Source organism: Benincasa hispida, chromosome 6, assembly GCF_027475165.1.
Source record: "Benincasa hispida cultivar pf3 chromosome 6, pf3_genome.v1.1, whole genome shotgun sequence".
Lineage (NCBI taxonomy): Eukaryota > Viridiplantae > Streptophyta > Magnoliopsida > Cucurbitales > Cucurbitaceae > Benincasa > Benincasa hispida.
In genome coordinates this window covers 36,918,306-36,940,219 of record NC_143483.1, presented here as the reverse complement: position 1 = coordinate 36,940,219, position 21,914 = coordinate 36,918,306, and the positions used below count along the sequence as shown (strand labels likewise).

Sequence of the window (21,914 nt, the reverse complement as noted above, 5' to 3'; positions counted from 1 at the left end):
ACTCTCTTGGTTCGATTTTGACTTTTGACTTTTTGTTGGTCCAAAACTACCTAGAACATACATTAAATTGTAGGAATTGGAAAAGAAAAGTAGTGTTGTTTGTAGTTGGATGTCATTTTATCATGAAGAATAATTTGATCTAAAATACCCATCAAAGGTGAACACAGACATTTTTTGATAAACGTCTAATTGTATGAAGCAGGAGGTATCAATATCTTATATATGTTTTCATAGATTTTTTTATGTTTATGTATATGATAAGTTTTTAAATTTCATTTAATTTCGTACATGATTTTCTTATATAATTGATCAACTATCTTCTTCTATCATTTTCTAACCATAGAAAATCAATATGGTTTTTGTTAATTTTAAAATTTTATATACTTAAATTTAATATTTATAATTAACCTTTTTAAGTTATCAAAAAGAAGAAAAAATAACTTAACACTTTTTTTATGTATATGATCCTTCTCAGAATTTTACTCCCACATATTTTTTATCCAATTGATTGAATATCTTTAGTTTTCTCCCATAGTCTAACCAAAGAAAATAAATTATTTTTTTTAGTACAACAATTGCATGGATGGGAGATTAAACCTTTGACCCCTTCGATTAGAGTGCATGCCAATATTATTAAATCAAGTTCATTTAGCATACATTTTTATCTTTTAACTTCATCTTTCATCTTATATTTTTATTAACCTCTAAAAAAATATAGATACATTGTACGTGATAAAACATTAGTAAAAAGAAATGTTACACAAACTTTTCGTTAGCTAATTTAATAAAAAAAATGATGGCATTGACCAACTAACTTTTTTTCCAAATCTTAAAAGTTAAAATGTTGACTTTGAAAACTTGGGAATTGGAACTACAAAATGGAAACCTAACTAACTAAAAACATTATTTTTTCCTTCAAGGTTTTACCTTCTTACCTTTCTCATTTATCAATGAGATCCAAAAGCTTTTGTATTAATTCTTTTATAACTTTTACAATGTCTCATATTTTTATTACTTATTATTTTTCTTCTACTAGAAAATCATATGAATTCTATAATGTTTGATTCCTATCTTGATTTCAGACCATTTGAATTAAACAACATTAAATGGATTACTAACTTCAATTCAATCAAAAGCATTTTGATTTTCATTGATTCTCATTATAGGTTCAATGGATTCTGATTCCTATTATGTATAAGGTTTTAAATCTTTGTCATCAAGTACAAGGTCTTAAATCTTTGTCACCAACTCCCTTAATTTTAATATTGATGTGCCACCAATCATCAAAACCTTCTAAAAATTAGTCCATTATATTATATAGTCCTTAAGTAACACGATCATCATGCCTCATAACATGAAAGTAATAAAGTTGATGACAAATATATATTAGTAACAAAAAAATTAAAGTTTTGTGATTTATCGAAAACCCTTTTAAAAATATAAAACTCAATAAATACAACCTTGAAAATTTAAATATCATTTTTTTAAAAAAAAAATTGAAACACAAAAAATAAAATACACACAATCTAGAAATTTGAAAAGTCTACACACTTAACCTGTAATTTAACTTGTTATAGTTATGGTAAAATCATAAGTCTAATCTTCGAATTTTTTAACTTAGGTTAGATATATCTTTAAAATTAAGGTCTCATTTAGTAATATTTTTGCTTTTAAAAATTAAGCCTATTTCATCTATATATTTTTTTTACCATGATTTACATATTCGTTAAGTACAATGGTTGAATTCTTAACCAAATTCTAAAAGCAAAAACAATTTTTTGAAAGCTATTTTTTTTAATTCTCAAAATTTGGCTAGGTTTTTTTAAACCATGGGTAAAAAGTAGATAACAAAGGAAAAGAAATTTGGGAGTAGAAATAGTGTCCATAAGCTTAATTTTTAAAAACAAAAACAAAAAACAAAATAGTTACCAAACGGAACTTAAACTTTCAGTTTTGTTTTTTTAAATCTTATAAGTTAGTTTTTCAACTTTCAATTTCGAGTCCTAATGAGCTTGAAATTTAATTTTTATGCTGAACAAGTATATATGTTATATCCTTAGAAAAATAATATTGATTGATTGAGATCTAGTGATACTTTCAAATTTTTGAGACCTCAGCCAAATTTAAAGGCCAAACATTTATTAGATAAATTAGACACAAAATTACAAGCTATTTGTTACCTTTGTTTATCTTATAAAATGCTAAAACTTATTAGATTTAGCCATAACAATCTTTTACATTATAAACAATATTTTTCCCAAAAGGGTAATGGCTTAATCAAAATGAAAGAAAACTGACGAGGGCAAAACAGTCATTTAACAAAGGCAAACCCTCGTTTTCCTCTCTCGCTAGGGTTTCATCTGTTAACATAAAAACCACACACAATCCGCCGAAGAGAGCCGTCCACTCTCAATTCTCTCCATTTTCTTCAAGCAAAATCCCGATTCTAAGATCAAACAATGGGAGTTTTCACCTTCGTCTGTCGGAGCTCCGGTGGTAAGTGGACCGCCAATCAGTATTCCGGTGACCTTGAAGGGTCTGCCGACTCCACCTACGAGCTCCAGAGGAAGCTCGTTCAATCTGCTCTCTCCGTCGATTCCTCCGGTGGTGTTCAGTCCTCTTTCTCCTTCATCACTCCCACCTCCGCCGTTTTCCAGGTATTCTGCGTTTTCTCTGTTATTCCGGTCTTTCATTCCTCTCGATCTGATGCGCTTACTCTTCAATCTTTTCTTATATACTCGCCTAGTCAGTGTTTATCTGTTTGTTTAGTCTGGTTAGTAATGTTTTCCTCTGCAATGAGGGTCGATTGTTTTTCTAATTTTTCCCATCTGTAGCATATATTTGAACTTTTGGCCTATGTTCGATCTTTAGGTTGGTGTTTTAACAATTGCGATTATGGGTTGTTAAGCAACTATTGTTTATGGGAATTTGCCAAATATATGGCCTTATAATGAATTCAACCGTTATTGGTAATCATTTTTTAGTATGTTCATTGTTGAGTTCCTTGATTGGTTTAATAACCTATCCGCATTCCCTCGTTGAATCAAGAAAAATTTGTAATTCCTTGTAATTGGCAAGTCTCTTGTATTTGCAGAGGTATTTGGAAGAAGTTGGTTTTATGGTTTTTTTTTCTTAACGCTATTTATGATTTATGATATCTCCTCAAGTATTTTTCTCCTTGCTTGTCTACTTTCTGTTGTGTGCATAGTTTAAACATTAGTATTTCAGGTGATCGTTGGTGGTGGCGGCGGTGGCGGTTTCATTGGTGGTGGTGGAGGAGCTGCAGCTGCCCCTGCTGGAGGAGATGCTCCAGCTGCTGCAGAAGCCCCAGCTGAGAAGAAGGAAGAGGTGAAGGAAGAGAGTGATGATGAAGACCTTGGCCTATCACTTTTTGATTAGTTGGTATAATTACTCGTTATTGTTTATCAACCTCAGAGTTTTTAGCATTCAAGTTTTCTTTTCAGGAAATTATGTCTATGCATTTACTTGAATTTGCAAGTTCAGTTGCTGTTCTTGTTAAGGACGTAAAATTTTGTTACTGACCTTTGTCTAATGGTTGAGAATTAGATGTGTTATTTTGGAATTGTGTTTGGGAAGTTCCTTCCAATATTCGTCATAGATTTATCTATTAGTTGTTGAAGAGATTCTATGCTACGTAGGGTACGAAGATTTGAACCTTCTTAAAACAAATATGGGATTTGTAGTCTTTTGTTGAAACTTTTTTCATGGTTCGAGTTAGATAAATAATATGAAGTGATAAGGCGATAACTTCAATTTTTTGTTGGTATGTTTTAGATTACGGTTGGATTTGAGTGTTGAACTCCAAAAGAAAAAAGAACTTATTCATTACCATTTTGATTTTGTGGGTAATAAATGTTAGTAAAACACATCTAATTAGGACTTCTATTTTTCAAATGGAATGAACCAATTTGGTTTTTTTATCACACCTGTTCTTTGACTTGAATGGTGTTTTTTTCAAGATTAGATTGAGCATCTAAAAAATGGTTTTAGGGTTAGAGATGCCATAGGAAGAAACAATAACCTGTTTATTTATTTCTATCATTTGAGGTGAGGTAAAATTCACTAAACCACCCTGGTTGAATCGACCCGACCAATTTGCTTATACCTCATCGTCTTTCTCGTTTCATCTTCATGTACACTGCATCTTATCGAGCGAAATATTAGTTTTATGATGTTATTTCAAGACTGGGGGGTAGAGATGTGGTAAGAAGATACGTATTGCCCTTGCTTATTGAATACTATCACTAGGAGTGCAAGCTAAAAATCCAGAAATCATTGAAGAAATTAACGCAAATTGGTCGGCTTGCCTTCCATGTTTTACCTCACGACCCTTTTTTTTTTTTTTTTTTAATTTTTAAAAAAGGCACATAAAGAATTTGAGAGTGAAGGGACGAAGTTTGCCAAGCAATTAGGGGTGTTAAAAAATCTTGATATCTTGCAAAATCTGATCAACTCAATCTAATCTATATCGTTTGGGTTGGTTGAATTTAAATGAATGAAAATTCTATGGGTTGGATTGATTCATCATTGATTGATCTAAAATAACCCAATCTGAATTAATATTGAATTCACTATTTTTTTTTTTTTTTTTATGATTTATTCGCCAACAATTCTTTAAAATAATATTTTAGCATTTCAGAATGACAATTTTCATACAATATATTGAGATGAAGTTGTTAATCTTAATTCAATATAATAATAATTAAATAAATTTTTTTACATATTAACATTTTAATTATTTTTAGAACAAAAATTTAAATAAATGGTTTGAGTAATCCGAACCCCAACCCAACCCAGATGTTTCTGATTGAATTAGGTTGGGTTCATTATTTAATGAGAGTTATTCGGGTTAAAGAAATTTAAAACCAGTACATTTATGTTAAATCTAAAAAGTACTTCAATTCAACTCAACCTATGTATATTTTTACCTAGAATACTTCAATTCAGGTAAATACAAACGGAAGGAAATGGTTTGAAATTTAATTTCAATTTTAAATTGAAGAGTTGAAAGTAACACTATAATATTTGATTTGAATGATGTTTTTCTCAAGAATAGATTAAGGATTTAAAATGATTTTAATGTTGTTTAGCGTTAAAGATGCCATATGAAAATATATTGATCTTGTTTGTTGATTATTATAACTAGTAGAGATGATAGTCGGTTCAATTTTATCGGTTTTGGGGTCAACTAAGAACTAAATCAAACCAATCAATTCTATAAAGAAGTGATCCTAACCGATGTCCAATAAAGAACAAAACCAACGGATTGGTTCTTGTTTGGTTCAGTTTAATATCGGTTTGGTTCTCGATTTTTTACATTTTTTTCAAATTTTTATTTTTATTTTAAATTTTGTTTTGAATTGGTTCTTGTTGCTAATTTTAAATTCAAATTATTAGGTCCATTTCTTTTTTTTTTTTTATAGATTGAAATTGGACTTTTTTTTCTTGACACTTTCTAAATAAAAAACATATACACTCCACAATATTTGGTCTTTTTTTTCTAAACAATAACTACATATGCACCATAATAATTAAAACACTAAAAGATACCTAATGTTGGAGTTTATTTTTAAGGGTATATATACCCTCGGTTTGGTTTGGTTTTGATTCGTTTTTTCAATCAAAAATTGATTCAAACCAATATTTTTTTGTTTCTCCAAATGCAAAGCAATATGTCCAATTTTATACCAACAAATCAAATCAAACTAGTGGATCAATTTGGTTTGATTTAGTTTTTCGATTTTTTGTTGCGCTCCTAATAACAAGGGGAGCAAGCCAAAATTGCCAAAACCACCCAAGTCCAAAATGTTTATTGATGATATAATAATATTAAGTTTACTTTTATCTATTAGCTTATGTTTTTGGATCAATCAATAGTTTATGATATCAGGAGTAGGTGGTCCAGTATCCAAACCCTTACAATGTCTATTAATCTTTTTCTGTTTTCGCATTTCACAATCTTTTTAGGTTTTCGCATTTCACAATTCATGATACATTTCTTAAATGTTGGAGTTTTAAAGACCTCATCAAATTGATTATTTTTCATTTTCTTTTTCAAGTATTAAAAAATTATTTGGTGAGGTCCCAATAGGGTTGTTCATAGATTGGGTTAGGTTGAGTCGGGTTGGAGTATTTCGTAGATCCAACCCCTCCAACCCGATTGTTCGGGTTATGAATTTCTTCAACTTAATAACCCTTATTAAATAATGAACTTAACCCAACCATGAAACATTTGGTTGGATTGGGTTGGGTTAATTTGGTCATTTACTTAAATTTTTGTTTAAAAAATAAGTAAAATATTAATATGTAAAAATTTTGTTTAATTATTTTCATATATTTAGTTAAGATTATTAGCTCAATTTGAATTTATATTATAAAAAAATCTTTTCTAAAGTGCTAAAAAAAATATTTTTAGGAGTTGTTGTAGAATAAATTAACAAAAAAAACCATGAAATAAAATAAAATAAAAATCAACAAATGAAAAATAATTCTATTATAAGTAAAAACAATATACTTCTTAAATTAATAATGTCCAGGTTAGTTCAAATTGGATTAGGATATTTTGGGTGAACCCAACCATCCTAACTCACAAAATTTTTATTTATTTAAACACAACTCACCCCAGATGACTTAATAGTCTGACCCACAGATTGGGTTGAGTTGATTAGTTTTTCGAGTCATCGGATTTTTGGAACACCCCTAGTTCTCATCACCCACAAAAGCATATAAAGAGTTTGAGAGGGAAAGAAGCAAAAGTCTATTTGAGAAAGCTTTGGCTTCTTGGTTTGAAAATTAAACTCAAACAAATATTAGAAATTCTCGTGAACCGAAAGCAACTTCTTTTCTTCCTCCTCCCTTGTCTTTCTTCCCTTCCATCTTCTTCTTTCACCATTAATGGCAGCCAACACCAATGCCTGTCGCAATACTTCCTTTTCTTTCTTTGCCTATCTTCTTGTTGGGTGAAAATTTAACTTTCAAAACTAGAGGGAACCAACTTTTTTTTTTGGAGAATCCCACATTGAAAATTTGGTGTTGGAAGTCTCCTTCATGTACTCCATGTTTTGGGTTTGGGCCCCAAGGGATATTAATATTTTGGAGAGAGTGAGAAGATAGACCAACATGGGTTCGGTGGACGTTCGATCAGGTGTGACATGGTGAGGCGAGTGTGTGTGATGATTATTTTTAATAAAAAAAATAGTTTATTTTATTATTATTATTTAGCCCGTTTCGTCTGCCTATCCCGTTTCGTTTCGTCCACGCACGTTCTGTGGTGGAGCGCTTTTCTCGCTCCCTACAGTTCGACACTGAAGGCCTATAAAAGGCGAGGCCTTCAGCAGTTCGTAACAAATAATTCATTTTGACACATCTTAGCTTTCCGAGTAGTGAGTTTAGAAATGGTGTACGTTCCAGTCGGTAACGGTGCATTTCCGATCAGTTTTCATTTGGCTGTTTTATCCTGGGGATAATGTGGCAATTTGCAGACCTGCTTGCACACTTGGGCAGAGCTGCGAAACGTCTTAAAGAGAGCAAGCTCTACGACTCAGCTTATAACGAGTTTCTGATTTGCAGGTTTTGCTCTTCGCTTGACCATCGTGCCTTAATGGTTTACTGTTCGTCGTTCTGAGGGCCCTGCCATTTCCAACAATTTTAAGACGTTGCCATATCATCAATGACCCTCAGTAGCAACAATGACGTTATGATATCTGACCTCAATCATCCATTTTGGTTCGAAGGAGCGAACTTCAAGCGGTGGAAGCAAAAGATGTTGTTCTTCCTCACCATCAAGAAAGTTGTCAAAGCTTGTACAGCGCTAAGCCGATCGTCTTTTTAGAAGAACCAACTGAATAACAGATAAAAGAAGCTGTTAACTGGGAGGAGAAAGACTTTCTATGTAAGAATTTCATTTTAAATGGTTTGACTGATGATCTGTATGACTACTACAGTACAATAAAGACAGCGAAGGAGGTCTGGGATGTCCTGCAAAAGAAGTACACACCGAGGAGGCCGGGTCGAAGAAATATGCGGTCAGCCGTTATCTTAAGTTCCAAATGACGGATGACAAATCCATGGAGGCCCAATCCCATGAACTCCAGAAGATAGCCCATGAGATAATTACTGAAGGTATGCCTCTAGATGAACAATTCCAAGTTGCTGTTATTATTGATAAACTGCCCCCTTTGTGGAAGGACTTTAAGAACACTTTGAGGCATAAGACCAAGCAGTTCTCCTTGGAGAGTCTTATAACCCGACTAAGGATCGAGGAGGAAGCCCGGAAGCAGGACGAGAGGGAGGAGGTGAACGCAGTACCTGGGAAACCCGCTTCTGGCGTGGTAAAACCTAACAAAACATCTAAGGGGACAAAGAGAAAAAGTTAGAACCGTGGCTCCAGCAACCAGAACCAACAGAAAAAACAGAAGCCCCCTTCAGGAGAAACAGTACAGTTCCTCTGCTTTAATTGTAATAATGCTGGGCACATGGCTAGGAACTGTAGGAATAGGCGTCGTCCTGCTGGTCAGGCGAACCTGACAGAAGAACCATTAGTCGCCATGATCACAAAAGTAAATGTGATCGGTAGTTGTGAAGGGGGTGGATAGACACTGGCGCGATGCGCCATATCTGTCATGACCTTAGTCTATTTAAAATTTATACTGAAATTAAGGATAAGAATATTCTGTTGAGAGATCATCACTCCACGAAAGTTGCTGGAACGGGCAAGGTGGAACTGAAGTTTACCTCTTGGAAGACCCTCATATTGAAGGACGTTCTGCACACTCCGGAGATACGAAAGAATTTGGTTTCGGGCTATCTCCTCAATAAAGCCAGGTTTACTTAAACTATAAAGGCAGACCTATATACCCTTACCAAAAATAATGTATTTGTAGGGAAAGGGTATGCAACTAAGGGAATGTTCAAATTAAATTTAGACTTTAATAAAATGAAATCTTCTGTGTATATGCTGTGTTCTATGAATATTTGGCGTGCTAGACTCTGTCATGTGAATAAGAATTTAATTAGTAATATGATTAGGTTGGAAATGATACCTAAGTTATCCACGAATGATTTTGATAAATTTGAGTATTGTAGTCAGGCTAAAATTACTAAAACTCCGCATAAATCTGTACTTAAGAATTTTGAGCCTCTAGATTTGATTCTTTCTGATGTCTTTGAATTTGATGGCATATTGACTAGGAACAGTAAAAGATATTTCATTACTTTTATTGACGATTGCTCTGATTTTACTTTTGTACACTTACTGAAAAACAAAAGTGATGCTTTTGATGCCTTCAAACTTTTTGTTTCTGAAATAGAGAATCAGTTTAATAGAAAAGTTAAAAGACTTCATAGTGATAGGGGAACCGAGTACGACTCGGACAGTTTTAATGAATTCTTTAACTCACATGAAATAATACACGAAAATACCGCAACTTATTCTCCTGAAATGAATGGAAAAGTCGAAAGGAAAAATAGAACTTTAGCTGAGCTAGTAGCTACTATTTTACTTAGTTCAGGAGTCGTGTCTTATTGATGAGGTGAAATCATCCTTACCGTGTGTTATGTCCTAATTAGAATCCCGAAATCTAAAAATAAAACTTCACCTTACGAAATTCTCAAGAATAAGAAACCAAATTTGTCCTACTTTAGAACATGGGATTGTCTAGCCTTTGTAGGGATTCCTGACCCAAAAAGGAGAAAGTTGGCTAGTAGAGCTTACGAGCGTGTCTTTATAGGTTACGCCTTAAATAGTAAAGCCTACAGGTTCTATGATCTAGTGAACCAAGTGATCATTGAGTCAAATGATGTCGACTTCTTTGAAGATAGGTTTCCTTTTAAATCAAGAAATGGTGGGGCTTTGGATCAAGTGGTATAACCCTAGTTAGAAATCCTAACCCTAGAGAGGAAACTGACCCAGAATCTAGAAGAAGCAAAAGAGCTAGAATCGCCAAAGATTTCGGAAATGACTTCCTGACCTACAATGTAGAAGAAGACCTTAAAGATCTAAGAGTTGCCCTGTCCTCAGTAGATGCCAACCTATGGCAAGAAGCCATAAATGATTAGATGAACTCACTTGAGTTAAATAGGACTTGGCATTTAGTAGATCTACCCCCAGAATGTAAGACAATAGGGTGCAAATGGATCTTAAGAAGGAAACTTAGACCTGATGGGACTTTCGACAAATTTAAAACCAAGTTAGTAGCGAAGGGCTTTAGACAGAGAGAAAACATAGATTTCTTTGGCACCTTCTCCCCTGTCACTAGAATTACCTTTATCTATGTCTTGTTCTCTCTCGCTACCCTTTATAACCTCGTAGTATATCAGATGGATGTAAAAATCGCTTTCCTAAACGGTGAACTTGAAGAAGAGATTTACATAGAACAACCTGAGGGTTTTATTGTCTATGGTCAAGAAAATAAGGTGTGAAAATTAGACAAATCTCTCTATGGACTAAAACAAACTCCTAAGCAATGGCATGAAAAATTTGACAACCTTATCCTATCTAAAGGTTTCAAGGTCAATGGAAGTAACAAATGCATCTACTATAAGTTTGATAATAACCTCTGCACTATCTTGTGTCTATATGTAGATGATTTATTGATCTTTGGGTCAAACTTGCACGTCATAAATGATGTAAAATCATTATTGAGTGCAAACTTCGACATGAAGGACTTAGGAGAAGCTAGTGCAATCTTAGCATAAAAGTAAATAGGTCTGAAAAGGGAATTTCTTTGGATCAATCTCACTATATAAAAAAGATTCTAAAGAAATATAATTACTTTGAGTGTAAACCAGCCTGTACTTCTTATGATCCTAGTGTCAAGTTGTTCAAGAATACTGGTGACAGTGTTAATCAATCAGAGTATACGAGCATCATAGGCAGTCTTAAATATGTTACCGACTGCACTAGGCCTGACATAGCTTATGTTGTAGGATTACTTTACAGGTTTACAAGCAGACCTAGTAAAGAGCATTGGAATGCTATAGAAAGGGTCATGAGATACTTAAAGAAAACCCAAAACCTAGGATTACATTATCAAAAGTTTCCCGCTGTCCTGGAAGTGTTCAATGATGCTGATTGGAACTCTCTTTCAGATGATTGCTACAAGTAGTTATATCTTTAATATAGCTGGCAGAGCTGTCTCTTGGAAGTTCAAGAAACAGACTATTTTAACCCAATCTATGATGGAGTCAAAAATGATAGCACTAGCGACAGCTAGTGAAGAAGCAGGCTGGCTTAGAAGTCTGCTATCAGAGATTCCCTTATGGGAAAAGTCGGTACCAGCCATATTGATCCATTGCAATAGTACTGCAACAATCGCAAAAGTTCAGAACCGTTACTACAACAGAAAGAGACGTCAAATACGTCGTAAGCACAGTACCATTAAAGAGTTTCTCACTACTGGTGTAGTTAGAGTGGATCACATACGAACTGATGAAAATTTGGCAGATCCTTTGACGAAAGGACTGGCCAGAGAATAGGTTTTCAGAACCTCAGAAAGGATGGGACTCATGCCTATCGAAAAATGAATCATAGTGAGGAAACCCCAATCTGTAGACTGGAGATCCCAAGAAACAGGTTCAACAGGTAATAACTGATCACGAGTGATATATAGTGAATCATGCTAACCCAAACACAGAGTTCCATTCCTATGATTTAAAGTCTGAGCATGAAATCTTGAAACGTAAGAAAGGTTGAACTCAGTTCTTAATAAGATATATACGATCACAAGTGGGGTACCTAGCTATAGGAGTACCCTTGATAGACTCACCTGTGTGAATGTGGAATTGAGGGCCGCTTCCTATGGAGTTTTTAGGTAAACTCTCTAAAGCATTCACTAAACCGGGATTCACGTGCTAGGCCTTAAAAGCACGGGCTTTCGTACTACACCCTAATAACACTCTGTGTGAGATGCTGTGATAGAGTTCAAAACCAAGGGTTACTCTAGTATATTCTGAATCATCTACACTATGTAAAGGTTCAAGTCGTAAGACACCTTTGCTTATGCACACTATTGTATAGTTTGAAACTGCTCGATGAAAATCTTTCCTCTCTTTTCTTTTTGTTTAAATTTCCAAGTGGGGGATTGTTGGGTGAAAATTTAACTTTCAAAACTAGAGGGAACCAAATTTTTTTGGTTGGAGAATCCCATATTGAAAAATTTGGTGTTGGAAGTCTCTTTTATGTACTCCAACCTTGTGTTTTAGGTCTGAGCCACAAGGGGTACCCATGTTTTGGAGGGAGTGAGGAGATAGACCAATGTGGGTTCGATGGACGTCCCCGTCTGGTCGGGCGTGGCATGTGTGTGATGATTATTTTTAATAAAAAAAATATTATTTTATTATTTTTATTATTATTATTATTATTTTAACCGAAAAAAGGGGGAAATAGTCCATTCGTTCGCTTGTCTGTACCATCCGCGTACGTTCTGTGGTAAAGCACTCTTCTCGCTTCTTACAGTTTGACGTTGAAGGCTTATAAAAGGTGAGGCCTTCAACAGTTCATAACACAACATTCATTTCGACACATCTTAGCTTTCCGAGCAGATAGTTTAGAAAGGGTGTACGTTCCGGTCAATAACGGTGCATTTCTTATCAGTTTTCATTTGGCTGTTTTATCCTGGTGGCGACGTGGAAATTTTCAGACCTGCTTGCACACTTGGGCAGAGCCGCGAAACGTCCTAAAGAGAGCGAGCTCTGCGACTCAACCTATAACGAGTTTCTGTTTTGCAAATTTTGCTCTTCGCTTGACCGCCGTGCCTTGACGGTTTACTGTTCGTCGTTCTGAGGACCCTGCCATTTCCAACACTTCTTCTTTCTCTCTTCATCTTTTTTTTTCCTCTCTTCTTTTCCTCCCCCTCTTTCTTCTCCTTCCTCTTCTCTATTCCATTCCTTATTTCCTATGTTGTAACAAAAAAAATAAAAAAGTAGGCCAATAAGGGTTAAAAGCGATAAGCCAATTTACGTTTAAAAGGTGAAATTGATTAACATATTAACTACATATATATATTTTTTTGACAATATGTGGAGTGAGGGAATCGAACCTCTGAGTTCGAGATTGATAGTACAAGCACTATGTCAATTGAGTTATACACATGGCAATGAGCATGGCAATGTTTTTTTTCTTTCTTCTTCTTTCTCTTTCCTCTCTTTCATGGTCACTGTGGTCACCCTATCGTCTTCTTTTTTTCTCTCTTCTTGCCCTTCTCCTTCCTTTCACCGCCATTTCTACCCTTCCTCATGTTCATGAAAAAAACTAAAACTAAAACTCATTTCAAATCTGAAACAAAGAGCGCTTCGTAAATAAAAGGATCATTTTAATTCGTCTCTCTTTTGTTTTTTTAGTAAACTTAGAGAAAGAAGCGAAAGGAGGATGGGAGAGGGAAGAAGAAAATGGCATGACAACAATGTCAACCATGGTTGGGAGAAGGGGAAAGAAAAGGGAGGAAAACGGGAAAAAAAAAAGTTTAAAATATATTTTTTTAATAGAAAAACATCACCACATCAACTTCGACTAACTTAAAAAATGAGAACTAACACCAAAGACCAAAATGCTATGAAACTCAACCTTCAAGAGTTAAGGACTAAGCTCGATACCTCCTTGACCAAAATGCTACCAAAACTCGAACTAAAACTAGAAGTGTAGATTTTCCAATAAAAAAATAGTTGGTAACCTTCATTTGAATAAATCTAGCCAGGTAGTTCAGTTTTTATTGATATCAACTTCGGCATCCATTTTGATCAAAGAACTAACTCACACCCCAAAAGAGTTAGATAGGGAGTAGCAAAAATTACATTCAGGTTACTTCATATAAATCTAAGTTAGATTTCAACTAAATACATCTGAAGCAAATTTCTAACCATTGTAACCCAACCAAAAAAATAAATTCTAAGCTACAAATAAAGCATTTGTAATTAATTACATTCCAATCTCACCTTGAGGAGCCTATTGTGCTATTTGGCTATTATCTCCTTTTGGCATTTGCTTAAGAAGATCACTATATCCATCAGCAGAACTGATTGCAAATTCAGTCAATGAGCTCATAGCAAATGACAATCCAGCACACAACACTCTTATGGCAACTTCAGCCATTTTTTCTGCAGTCATTACCTCTTCAACCTTCCCAAACTCTACCATCTCCATGTTCCCACCCGACTCTTCGTATCTCTGGGACCCAACTTGAGTCCGGTGAGGGTCGTCTCTTTGCTGTTGTTGTGCGTGGAGCGACCCCATTCCAGCAGCAAAGAAGTCAAGCCCGTCTAGCACTGCTTTCTCTTGGATATCATCCAGGAACCTCTTCCATTGGATGCAAAGTCCAAATATTGGCAGTGCAGATGTATTTGACCTGCGAGGTGAAAATGGGGGCTTTGTAGTGTCTGAGGAACCGGAGTTTACACAGCGGAGGAGCCATCCGGTTATTGCGTGCATATAGGATCGCTGAGAAGTGATCCATGACTCGAAACAGCTTCGCCAGTTCCTGAGCTCTGTCTCGAGATTGGCTGATGCCCGCGCTAACCAGTTTGGTTCAATGACTGGTGCTGAAGAGAGCTTTCTAGCATCCAACTTTGATGGTATACCGGCAAGTAGAAGCTTTGCTTCATCTAAAGCCCGCTTCTGTAATTGATGACATTCTGCCATTACTTTCCACATCCTTGCTAACCTATGTAATCATAAGAAGTATGGTGGTTAATTATCTTAGTATAACCTGGTTCGGGTCTAATCCACCATGTTTAAATCGAGATACAACGTAAAGATGTCGAGCAACAAGGGAAACATACCCTTGAACCAATTCTAGAAGTTGAGGCTGCAACTCTTCGTCTCTTAACATTTCGATTCTTTTCGCCACAGCTTCGACGGAGTGAATTGAAACCTTAATCTGAGTATGGAGATCTCTCATGGCAGATCTTGTTTTTTCTACTGAAGATGGATCTTCACCTTTTACATCTTGGTTCCTGAGTTGATTACATTTTTTCTCGTATGCGATTCTAACCTTTTCTCCAGACTGTTTAATAAGAAGGAAATTATAAAGATCAATTATCTCCACTGCTATACCTTAAAGAAAGTTATAGAAGATATATTTAGAACTTGGGTCAAAGCCACACAATCAATCGTCTCTATCAAGTTGGAAGAGAATCGGTCACACGGTGAAAGAAACAAAAGCACAACAGAAAGATCCACAGAGTTCGTTCAAGCAAGTAGAAAATTTGAGCTACACACCCTCACTTCCTGGTAGAGCTTCTTCTCCCAAGCATATAATCTATCCAATGTCGATTGATGACCGGGTGAAAATGAGCAGGATTCTTCCGATATATCGCCACTGCTTTCGTAACCACTTTCATCTTTAGTTACTGAAGAGCTGATTAGAAATCTTGACGAGGAAGAGCGAGATGAAGCTGAGCGGAATAAAGCTACTGGATTCAACATTTTCATGGCTGCAAGGAAGAATAAGACTTCATAAATTGATATTGAGAATATGAGAGCGCGAGAACTTGTAACTGCATCCCACAAATTTGTCCTTTTACCCTTATTTGCTAAATCCAAAACCACAATATTTTTTATTTTCTCAAACATAATAGCGTCAGCCAATTTTGGAGTATGGTCAATCAATATGGGACACTATTGACCATGTCATTTAACTGAGATGGACGAATGACTCAAATGCAAAGCACACATTTAAGAGGAAAAAAGCACTAAAAGTAAGGGATTTAGATTGAAGTATTTATGTATCTAACCTGTAAGTTCATTTGAAGTGGCCATGTATGGAGCTTTTCTAGCCTCTAACAGTGCTGAGACCTCATTTGCTGAATTGCAAACCGTTATAAACTGAGCTTCCAGTTCTTTGATGACCTCTGTCATGCTTGTTGGCTTTCGGTTCACATAAACAGTAAAGCCTGGTGTTTCTTCCTTGGATTCGGGATGAGCCACCCCTGATTCTTGGCTTGTACTCGCAATAGGTCCAGCATTCTGGACCTTTGATACATCAATCTTCCCATTACCACAAGATTGTACACCTGGTTCAAGGTCCATCTCGCTTCCATGGTTTGTTTCCTCTTCATCGTCATCGTCATCGTCATCCTCATCTTCATCCTCATCATCTTCGTCTTCGTCCTCATCCACGTCTTCAACAACAACTTCCTCTCTACAACAACTTTGGCCAGTCCGTGTTCTTTCTTCCGTGGGATTTACTCTTACTCTATTGCTGTTGTCTACTCTATTGCTGTTGTCTTCCTGCTCAGTTTCATCTTCTTCCAGTTCAGGAATCCCTTCTTCTTCTCTAACCTGTCTTAGCCCTCTGATCTCATCGTCAATTGCCATATGATCGAGACCATTGTGCGAGGGGTAGCCATAGTTATCCAACGATGAAAATGGATTCCAAAAGAAGTCCCATTGCGAACTTTCGGGTGATGGGGGAGGGATATTTTGTCTGTTGTTAGGAGAATAAGAAAAGAATGAGGAATTCATTGGTGGGGATTGCATTGGGAAGTAGCCATCAAATCCATACTGATGCATTGGTGAATAAGATTGAACTCTCACAGTTTCTGGTGACTGAGGTCTCTCTTCTACAGAAACTGCCCCATTCCCACCTGATCTCAGGTAATTTACTCTCACCACCGTATTCGGTTTAGATTGGATAGGAAGTTGCGAGAACGAATTCGGTGTTATAGATATAAAACCAGGATTTGTTTTCTTCACAGGTGTAAAAGGGGGTGTAATGAATGAATCTAATAACAACTCGCGAGGCTCATATCCATTGACATACTCATGAAGAGCGGCAGACACTCGTTTCAATGACTGTATGTAGGCTAGATGTCCACAAGCGAATCGTCTCCTCTGCTCAACAGCTTGTTTGATAAAACTCTTCCGATCTTTACAAAGTTTAACTGCCTCTTCATCTTCCAGCTTCGACATGGAACATCCCATATCTCAATTTGACCCCGTTGGAAACTTTGAGAGACTACGAATTCGTCAAGCTCGAATCAAAACCGAAATCACAAGGATATTGCTGTGTGTTTCTTGCCAGACTCATAAGGTTTCTCTGGGCTGCTCAGGCAAAAGCAAAAGAGACAACTTCAAGCCTTGAATTACTTGAGTAATTCAAAAAAGTATCCCAAATGCACACACAAGAATAAGAAAACAGGAAGAAAAAATATGGAAGCATGCAATATCCTAATTTCAAATCAAAATCAACAGAAATGGAGGCTTCTCCACCAGATTTGAGGACAGAGAGAAATTGGGTTTAGAGGATTAATGCTTTTCTTAATTTTGAAGTTAGACAAACAAAAAAAGAACAAAAGATTCTATGAAGGAGTTGTCAAAGATTTCTCCTGAAACAACAGGAGCCTCTCATCCTTAACTTGCCAGTTAGAAATTCAAAAGGAAACTGACCAAATTTTATATTACGGAGCAAAAAAAACAAAAGAGACGCACCCTTAAAAAGGAAAAACAAAAACCAAAAGGAGAGCAATATAAAATTACAAAATACAGAAAAGAAGGTCAAAAACAGGCAAAATGAAAATGATGACTGTCATATTTCGAGCTTAGCAAAACACACAAGAAAAGAAGATAAAGGGCTCAAAGTTAAGAAGGAAGAATGACCCATTTGCAGATTTCACATGGAGAAACCTGATCAAACATCAAATTACGAATAAACCTCTCTCTCTCTCTCTCTCTCTCTCTCTCTCTCTCTCTCTCTCTCTCTCAACAAATGGGTCTAAGACATTCACTGAGAAGAAGAGAGAGAGATAGAGAACAAAAAATTCACAGTTCAACAAGAAATATAGAAACAATTTTCTCACTCCTCAGTAAACGATAGCAACCCAGAAGAGAAAATGTAGTGGAAAAAGCACATAATCCTTGCAAAATTACAGTTACACAGAAAACAATAGCAACCCAGAAGAAAAAAACACATAATCGATGAAAAATTACAGTTCAGCAAGAAATATCTCAGCAATGATGCGATTCCCACAAAAAACAACAGCAACCCAGAAGAGAAAATGCTGAGAAAAATCACATGATCCCTGAAAGATTACAATTAATCAAGAAATATTGTGATGATCCCCACAGAAAACTAAGACAATCCAGAAGAAGAAACGTTGAGAAAGAGTACACAATCCCTGAAAAATAACAGTTCTACAAAAAAAAATACGTTGAAGCAATGTGTGTTTTCAACAGAAAACAATAGCAACCCAGAATAACAAATGGTGAGAAAAATCACAGAATCCCTTAAAATTCACGGTTCAACAAGAAATATTTCATCAATGTTGCGATTTCCACAGAAACCCATGAGAACCCAGAAGAAAAAAAGCAGAGAAAAAACAGAAAATCATTGAAGATTAAGGGAAGAAGTACCTGGTTGGATGAATCTTGGCCGGCGGGAGAGAACAGAGAAGAGTGTAAGAGATGCTTGATTACAGAGGTAGTGTCAGTGGGAGAGACGATTATGAAGGGTAGAGAGAGAAAGTAGAGAGAGAAAGAAGGGTTTTTAGAAGAAAAGCAACGGTCAAAAAACCCAGAATGAATGAGGAAGAAAATCATGAAAGAACAAAAACTAAAGATTCATTCACGTCGGGTAGCCCATTAAAGAAAGCTCAGATAGAGAGAAATAAAAGAGAGAAGAGAATACGACCTATCCAATACTTTGCCCTTTCTATTCTTTAATATTTCAATAATGCCATTCCCTAAATTAGGTTTAAAAATCCCCACTTTATTTCAGCTAACAATTTAGTCTATTAAGTCAGAATGTAGTTACATGAGAATGTGTTCCAACTTTTTCGCAGAGATTTCGTATTTTATTTTATATTTTTAAATTCACTTAATTCAATAAATATGTGTTTAGTAGATGACTCGAAATATGTTTCTGAATCTAATCTATGGTGTAAATTCTGAAAATAATATTTTTATATTTTCATTTTATACAAATTTTGAATTTTAAAATTTAAAATTATATTAAATAAAGATAAAAGTATTTAGAAATACAAATATCATGTTATAAACTCAATCCATTTTTTTTTAAATATAATATGTATTATGAATTATATAATAATTACAAAATAATAATTATATAACTTATTTAATATAAATCATATTCATAAATTAATTAATAAGAGTTGATGTCAACTAAATATTATTGGGTAATTACACTTAATTTTGTGATTTATAAACATATAATATCAAGTACATTTTAAATAATTGTTTAAATAAGAATCTAACTTCAGAATCTACTACCAAACAAGTTTATGAAAACATGAAATACAACTTTATTTTCGTTAAATCCCTCGTTTTCAAATTCTCTACCAAACATCCCCTAAGTTTCTCTAATTTAAATTTCTTTATCTCTATTGTTCAAAAAATAATCTAGTCTAGAAGTTATATTTTTATTTTTTATATTTTATGAATACCTTTAATCTATTTATCAATTTACATGTGTAAAAAAATTAATTAAATTGTGATAATATTAGTGTCGGTGGAGACTAAAATATTACAAATTGTAAAGTATAGGATATGAATCACTACAAACTTAATTTCATAGACTATGGCATTATATATCCATCAATGTGTTCGACAGTTCCATCGATAGTTCTACATGTTCATGGGTTTGACATTGATATAAAAGATGAATCGATATTCAAATTATATTATAAGAAAATTTATAAACTACGAGAAATAAAAAAACAAGATGTCACTAATGTAAATGAAACATAAACAATATACATTTTAAGTTACTTAAAAAGTGCAAAGTGTTTATTTATTAATTTAGATATATTTTTTAAGTTTTTGTTTTTATATTCTTTCAAGAAATTTCAATCAATATCGACATTTTATGGAGATTTTCATTGACATCTTTTAAAATTAAGACCTCTACATTTTTCATCAACATACACATTGAATTTGAAACTTTATCATATGCTAAATTGTTATTTTCATAAAAGTTTAGGGACCAAACATGTTTAAAACCAAATTATGAGTATTTTTATTTTTAGAAAAGTATTATAAGTTATGTTAATTAACTTTGAATATAGCCAATTAATTAAGACATATATATTCAACCAATTCACATATTATAGTAACCAAAAGGAGTAACCTCGCAAACTACAATAACCAATTTAGCACTCTAAACAATCTTTTAGAGATTCAAATTGATACATTCTCGCATATTGTTGAACTAAAAAAATTGTGAGAATTTTTTAAGAATTTGTAAAAGTATTTAATTGGTTTATAAACTTTCTATAAGGTGGGTTAATAAGTCCCAAATTTATAATTTAGGGACGTACCAAATTCAACAATTGAAATTCAAATATTATTAGATATTATTTTCAAAATTTAAGAATTTATTAGACATCATTTACCTACTTTAAATATATATACCATTTTTAAACTTGAAATTAAATAAATAAAATAATTCTCTTTTCTTCCTAAATTTCAAGATTTTATGATTTAAGATTCATGTTTTCTTTGAACACTGTTAGATATCCTTCGAGGTTCCCTCTCCAGTCCGACCTCGATTCTCCAGCCCACTTAGGTAAATTTTCTTTTTTTTTTTTTTTTACATAGAATCAAGATGGTCGAAATCTTTAGATGTCTAAAATTGTAAGTATTGATAAATATAGATGCCAACAATTTTAGATAAGTATGTTCATTTTTTAAGCATTTGAAATGTCTTGAAATGATGTATTATTCTAAAAATAATCTTCGACTTTTTTATAATTATATATTAATTTATTATAATTCAATTTATATAGTACTTGGTGCCTTTAATAAATTAATATTTCATTATATTGTTATGAATATAGTTTATATTGATTTTCTTTTTTAAAGAAAAACCAAGTTAAAATGCCATTATTTTAATCGCGATCTTGTTTGAAATACTTTATGCTTATAGACTCATTTTAAAAGAAGACAATAATCATATAGTGGATATTATTTATCGTAGTTGATTATCTTTATACCCGATCCAAATAAATTCCAATTGTGATAGTTTTTTTTTTCTCCTTCTTTTTTAATATTGAAAAAGTAAAATAAGTGAAAATTTTAACTAAAAATAAATTGAGCTATATATTGTATATTTTAATAATAAAAGTTATATAAATATATTGTCTAGATGGTGTAGTTGGTTATCACGCTAGTCTCACACACTAGAGGTCCCCGGTTCGAGCCCGGGCTTAGACATCCTTCTAATTTTAATAATTTCTTTTTAAGAAAATGAAAATAAATAAATGTGATTAATGTATTTATTGTTTAAAACAACAAAGTAAAAAGAATATGTGCCTCATAATAGGAATCTTGAAAACTCATGCTTCATGAGAATATATTTTGAAGAAGGATTCAAACTTGAGCATATTGAGAAGGGTTCAAACATCTTACCATTTTATTTTCATTTTATTTTGATAACTTGAAATGACTTTGTTTTATACTATTTAATAATGCAGAGGCAAAACTCGAACCCCTAGATCTCGTAAGGAATCTTAGAATAAAAAATGTTCAGATACTTATATTACTCCAAAATAACTAGTATGATTTCGATGTCTATCTCAGTGAGAATCTCACACGCCCCTTTAAGGGTCATTTGTTTTATAGGAATCCAAGATTCCCATGGAGTGGGCATCCAGATTAATGCATTTGTTTTGCGATAATGTAAGAAATCTGGACATTTAGAGATTCCAAGGCATCTCGGGAGTTTTAAATACCTTCCTCAAACATGGTCTTTTGGATTTCCAAATTAAGAGCATCATCTTTTTACTTTTTCAAATCTTTCTTTTTCTCATATATATATATATATATATATAAATATCACTCTTCTTTGTTTTCATTTTACAATTAAAATAAACATGATAAACTATTTATTTTACTCACTTTGATTATATTGTAGTTGTTTTTATAGAAAGATATTTGAATTCAAATT

At 33.8% G+C, this 21,914-nt stretch overlaps 2 protein-coding genes and 1 non-coding gene across 3 annotated transcripts; 2 read left to right on the top strand and 1 right to left on the bottom strand.

Moving 5' to 3' along the window:
• The first annotated feature begins 2,445 nt into the window (after positions 1–2,445).
• LOC120079429 (60S acidic ribosomal protein family) lies at positions 2,446–3,583 on the top strand. The gene is made up of 2 exons (XM_039033603.2): positions 2,446–2,657; positions 3,229–3,583. The coding sequence occupies exons 1-2, from the start codon at positions 2,460–2,462 to the stop codon at positions 3,397–3,399; spliced, it is 369 nt and encodes a 122-aa protein (XP_038889531.1). The 5' UTR covers positions 2,446–2,459; the 3' UTR covers positions 3,400–3,583.
• Positions 3,584–13,693: 10,110 nt separating this feature from the next.
• Positions 13,694–18,594, bottom strand: LOC120080100 (uncharacterized). The gene is made up of 5 exons (XM_039034659.2): positions 18,365–18,594; positions 15,748–17,056; positions 15,233–15,447; positions 14,794–15,017; positions 13,694–14,675 (listed from the first exon to the last, which is right to left on the bottom strand). The coding sequence occupies exons 2-5, from the start codon at positions 16,934–16,936 to the stop codon at positions 13,961–13,963; spliced, it is 2,343 nt and encodes a 780-aa protein (XP_038890587.1). The 5' UTR covers positions 16,937–17,056; positions 18,365–18,594; the 3' UTR covers positions 13,694–13,960.
• Positions 18,595–21,107: 2,513 nt separating this feature from the next.
• Positions 21,108–21,181, top strand: TRNAV-CAC (transfer RNA valine (anticodon CAC)). The gene has a single exon. It is a non-coding gene; the product is annotated as a tRNA-Val (tRNA).
• Positions 21,182–21,914: the final 733 nt, after the last annotated feature.